The sequence below is a fragment of the Spodoptera frugiperda genome, chromosome 28, assembly GCF_023101765.2.
Source record: "Spodoptera frugiperda isolate SF20-4 chromosome 28, AGI-APGP_CSIRO_Sfru_2.0, whole genome shotgun sequence".
NCBI lineage: Eukaryota > Metazoa > Arthropoda > Insecta > Lepidoptera > Noctuidae > Spodoptera > Spodoptera frugiperda.
Window position 1 is genome coordinate 5,502,103 of NC_064239.1, and position 6,205 is coordinate 5,508,307.

Here is a 6,205-nt window from a genome sequence, read left to right on the forward strand (position 1 = left end):
ATTTTCATTGCGTTTATAAAGAATTAATTTATCGGCAGTTTATTGGTTACGGAGTCGCATTATACGTTGACGTCACATTAAGTTGGTACCCAATGAATTAATGTACCTAGTCAATTGTAACTATTGTTCTAAATATCTAGCTACCTAGGTTCTGTAACTATGTAACGTGTTGGTAAATCTTCCATAGTGAGCGAAAGTACTTAAGAAGGCCACGGACCGCGGCCTTGAAATCTCGGGGCTCTTTTGAAAGCGAACCTTTAGAAAAGAGCTCATTAGACCGTGACGATCATGAACTTAGCACTCATTATAGTTAATTTGTGCAACAGACATGTTTTTCATTATATACGTAATGTGTAATTAAAATATTATATGTATGTTTGCGTTTTCCTCCATTTTAGTACCAATAGCTAAATACAAATGATCTTTGGTTCAACCAAAGTATTATTGGGTTTTTCCTCAGATATTATTCTATTATAGTAACATGGGCTCTGGAATTGTTACTGAGTACAGTCCATATATCCGTATCTCTATAGGTACTTACATATAGACATTTTATATGTGTGCTGATGTATTAGTACCTTCACCTCCCCATTTCAGGAACAGGAAATGTGAAATGATGTTCAATTTTATATTGTCATAGAAATAAAAAAGACTTAAATACATAATAGTTTTTAAGCTTTTTGCATTATACATTATAATGCATACGGGTAGTAACAAAACCTAATGTTAACATTGTGTACGTAGAGGTAGGATACATACATAAATTATCATACCACAAGTACGCAGAGCTACGACTAAATTATTTACTTTATTACCTAAGTACCCATTCGTCACCTCTAAAATAACACGAAATCACCTAACATATGGAAAAATAATAATACTATATCTACAATATTTTAAATAATCCTAAGCCAACATAAAACATGTGCAAACCCATATATTTATGAAATACACACAACTGTTTACAAAAGACCGTGATGAACTCATAAGCGTGTATAATCAAACTGAATACTCAAACAGATCTGTATTATGTTGTGAAGATCCGGACATGGGCCAACAAGGCGGGGATTAACAGTGCCAAGTCATTCGGAAGAATTGTTTAACGCTATCCAAATAGCGGCATTTGAAACGCGAAAAGACCCACTAAGCAGATAATTTTCGAAGATTCCAGCTTATGAACCGTCAATCAACTGTGTGTGAATGTGAATGAAGATTTCTACGTGGTGAGGATAACAATGCCACCATTGATGTCGAGACCTGTTCAAATACAGCCTACGTTAGCTACGCATTCGCTCGACCGATACTCAACTTATAATGTATGAACACTTGCTCTTAATCGTTTACCTGAATTTAGGTAGGATAACCTAATAATATAAATCCTTAATCATTTAACTATAACAGAATTTAATGCCTAGCTCGTTCAATAATAGTAAAGAACTTTTTACTGACTTGAAACTAAAAATTACGTCAAGATGCGTCGAAGCGTGTATGTCCCGTTATAATAGATATAGATATGATTATCTATATAATATCTAAACTAATAATATAAATACTTAATCATTTAACTATAACAGAATTTAATGCCTAACTCGTTCAATAATAGTAAAGAAACGTTTTAATCAAATTATTCATCCACTGACTTGAAACTAAAAATTACGCAAGTATATATGTCAAGATGCGTCGAAGCGTGTATGTCCTGTTAAAATAGATATAGATAAACGTACTAGGACGGGTTTGATAGATACCTAGATCACCTACAAAGTAAAACATCCAATACAAAGAAGGCAGACTTTTTTAACTTGTCCATGAACTAGTAGTAGACGCTTGCGGAATAATTTCTCCACCGCTGTAGACGGTGCTCTACGACTTGCTGATATAAATAGGCAATCAATGTATCAGAGGTCAGTTACAACCGGACTTCCTCTCAAGTCTTATCAGGGAAGTAAAACCAATTCATTAATCATGAGGGTGCTTCTAGTACTTGGTGTGCTATGCCTGGCGGCACTGTGCTCCGGTCACGAGGACAAGAGCGACGACCTCGCGGTCGCTGCCTCCGGCCACCATCACGAACATGGCGGCGGCCACGAGCACCACGGTCATCACCATCATGAGCATGGCGGCCATGGACACAAGGGACATAAGGGACACCACCACCACCACCACGGCGACCATGGTCATCATGGCAAGCACCACCACGGACATCACCACCACGAGCACGGCGGCGGCCACAAGAAGCACTGGGATGAGCACGACCACCATGGTGAACACCATGAGCACGGACACCACCACAAGGGCGAGAAGCACGGCCACAAGGAGCACCACGACAAGGGCGAGCATACCGACGGATACCACAAGAAATACCACAAGGACCACTTCCACAAGGACCATCACTTCCATGACGGCCACCACGACGAGGGCAAGCACCACAAACATGACCACCACCACCACCACCACGAGGGACATGGCGGACACCACAAGAAGGGAGGTCACCACCACTCCGGTCACCACGAGGGACACCACGGCAAGCACGGCCACCACGACAAGCACCACTACGACGAGGACCACCACGGACACAAGGGACACCACGGACACGACGAACACCACCACCACCACCACGACCATGGCAAGAAGGGCCACCACGACGACCACAAGGACTGGGGCTTCCACCATGGCAAGCACTGATAATGTTATATTCCCTGATTGTTATGAATTTCTATTGTTAAAAATGGAAATTGTTATTGTTATTTGTTCATATTTTTATACAAAGTAAAACAGTTTTTCTTAAATATGTGTATTTACTACTTTGCCATTCCCGCCTAAAAATTATGAGAATAATGTCTTTAAACATACCTATAACAAAGTAAATGTGTATTACACTTACAAAGCAAAAGGTCATACCAATCAATACATAAGTACCTATTTACCAAGGTAAATAATGGTTAGTAAGATTAATAGAGCGTGTTTTTTTTTTCTATTCTTTAAATGACGATTTATACCTACTAACATATAAAGCTAAAGATTTTTTGTTTACGCGCTAATCTCCAGAACTACTGATCCAATTTGCAAAATTATTTTTGTATTGAATAGTCCACTCATCGAGGTATATTATAGCAGAGCGGGTGACAACGCGCGGAAGTAGCCAGTATCTTATAATATCAATTAATTATTAATATTAAATATACATATTATATATGTGTTAATAATAAGGTAAAATCGCTAAAGATGTCCCGGTTCCTAAGATGATAGATATTGACTAGGCTTTAAAAAAGTAGATATATTTATCCGAAACATTAGAAACATGGCAGGCTTATGCCATTAGCTCCCCAAAAGGCTGCAAGGGTATTTCATTATTACCGGCGAATCGCCATTTTAAATTCAGACAATAATTTGCTTGGTAATGTCAAAACGATACCCGTATTACAAAACCTAACACCTTAATAATTTTAAAATTAACAAATTTAGAACAAATCTCCTTTATTCTAGATAGTGCAAATTAATATTTGATCTATGTATCAGCGAATTTCGGGTGAATATTACTGTTTTATTTCCTTTACCGTATTTTAAGAGATAATGCTGAACGCGGGTTTTGTTTCCTAAGATGGCCCGTAGTATGATTCCTTAAGATAGCCCAGACTTCTCTTGGAGTATTTAAATGTTGTGTTAGTTTATGTTTGTTTGTTTTTTTTTACGTGGTGCGCGACAATAAACCATAATAAAAGAATTTATGCAAAATTATTATAGATAGGAATGCAATTTACGCTAAAATTGTTCGGAAAAAATCGTATAGTTTTTGTAGTCCTAAGATAGCCAAACTATGACCGACAAAAAAATATGATAGAAAAATCAACTGATTTATTTTTGCTTTTGTTAAATTACGTAAAGTTGATCTGAAAGTAAAGATTTTGTTTAATTTTATACTTTATTTTAATTTTATGGTTGATTTTTATTGTGATAGACATAAGATTACCCACCTCGATCTTTGGTTGATTTTTTAACTTTGTATTAATAATGATATACGAAGGATTTTTTTTACTTCAAAGTTTTATGTTAACGGTATTTAAATGTTTTAAATTCACTTATTGGCAATCATATTTTCCTGGCCAACTTAGGCGGCCAGGTGCCAAAAATACCCCAATACTACCTTTTTAAAAAGAGTTCCAAAATCTGTAAACTATTTTGGATATCTCGATATTGAAATAAATTTATTACTACTTCCAATATGTTTCTTCTTTGCTCTGTTGAAGTTTTACGAGGTTTTGAAATAATGTACGCCTTATTTGGCGCATGTACTTTACATAGTATGTATTAATAATACATATTATAATACTACTAAAGGTACTACTACTAAAAGTACCTACTTAACCCAATTAATTCGTAATACGGACACGAGCCATGAATAAATTCGTACCGTACCTAAATACATAAAAAAACTCTCGGCAATTTCCCAGCACAGGGAAGATAAAAACTAGATGGGGCCCAGTATGGCTGAATCCTGACCCGGAGCCGCGGAGGACGTATTGCCGGGGCTGCGGCTCACAGCAAGATTAGGAACGAGGTGGTTTTTACTTAGTAAGGAGTCTGACACTCCCTTTCGCCTCACCCAAGGCGGGAGGAGTCATTGGATGATTTTTCCCCATTAGCAAACAAATTATAAACACTACAGAGCACTACCGACTACACTTCTATGATTCTTGGATAACTTTTTAACTCCCATCTGGTGATCATGGTATAAATAAATTGGTATAAATAACACAAAAAATACATATATTATCATTAGAAACATTTATGAGACAGAGAGCAAACGATCAGCGACTCAACCACGGACACCCGCAACATCAGAGAAGTCACGAACGTTTATTCGAAGGCGTTCAAGGTTTTAATGTATTGTCCAAAAAAACCTAGAACATAACTATTACCTAAAACGAATAATATTACCTATTATTCAACTTAGTATTTTTTATATAACTACATAATAAAATAAAGTTGTTGTTTTTAAGGGGTCTCGGGTAGTTATTTGAAACTATTTTAATGCATAAATGAATAAATATGTAACACGAGGACATACCTACTCATACTCGTAATCATCATCAACCTGTTTGACCCACTACTAAGAAAAGGCAAGTCTTTTCACGGGGAAAATTTAAAGTTTTGAGCCATTTTACGGCGAAGATAAAATTGTGATGAAACCTGGGCTTATAATCTCTAATTATTACGTTTTAAATCGCCAACCCAAATTGAGCAAGCGTGGTGACGAATGCTCAATCCTTCTCTGTGCCAGAAGATGCCTTCGGTCTGTAGTGAGCACTTATAAGCTGTTGATGTTGTGTTTGTGATACTTAGCAGAACCAAATACTTTTACCGAAACGAGAATCAAATCCGAAAATAAGTCATTTTTAATAAAATTAGATAGATGTAACAAAAGTCTAGAAATTATAGACACATTTTCTGACATAGGACTTACTTACACGAGAGGCACTAGCTGGACAAATAGCTGCAAGTCAACGTGTCACGAGATTGATTCTTGCGCGGAATAATATTTCTAGGTATGTGTGGTCCACAAACCTTTGTACTGGGCTGGCTATACTATAATATGTATAATCTGCATAGGTAAGACAGAAGAAAATCACAAACTGAGAAACATAAGTATTTTGTTTTAAAATATTTGCTGTAGGTACTTTTTAGTACAAGGTGTAACTAACTTTTATAACCTATACGTATGGGCCACTATACTCACTGGATAGTTCTTCAAATGTTCAATAATGCAGTTGCCGATTATGATAATGAGATGCCGTTTCGATTTCCATATCAAAAAAGAAGGGTTCTACGTAAAAAACTTTTATCAGATCGATCATTAGAATTTGACGAAGTCAACATCGTACCTAATTGGTCAAATTGGATTTCCCTTTTCCTGTGTTTCTGAGCTATTAATAAAAAACGAACTATTGTGCACGAATTTAGCATGCTAAGTTGGTACCTAGTACTTTAGTATCATTTCTACAACAAAGCAAGCACAAGCCAATGTAACACTCAGTCACTCACATTGATTGTTTACGCATTAATTAAGTACTTTTTTTACTATTTTGCGTAGACAATTAGACATGTCGCAATGGTAAGGCGTAACGCGTTCCGAGCTGGCCGGCGTGGCGTCCTTGTCGATGGTTTCACCGGCTGCAACCCGCAAATCTAATGATATAAAATGCTGACA

The 6,205-nt window shown here is 36.7% G+C and overlaps 1 protein-coding gene across 1 annotated transcript; it reads left to right on the forward strand.

The window, feature by feature from the left end:
• Positions 1 to 1,897: 1,897 nt before the first annotated feature.
• Positions 1,898 to 2,786, forward strand: LOC118281596 (histidine-rich glycoprotein-like). The gene has a single exon (XM_035602209.2). The coding sequence runs from the start codon at positions 1,963 to 1,965 to the stop codon at positions 2,680 to 2,682; it is 720 nt and encodes a 239-aa protein (XP_035458102.1). The 5' UTR covers positions 1,898 to 1,962; the 3' UTR covers positions 2,683 to 2,786.
• The last annotated feature ends 3,419 nt before the right edge of the window (positions 2,787 to 6,205 follow it).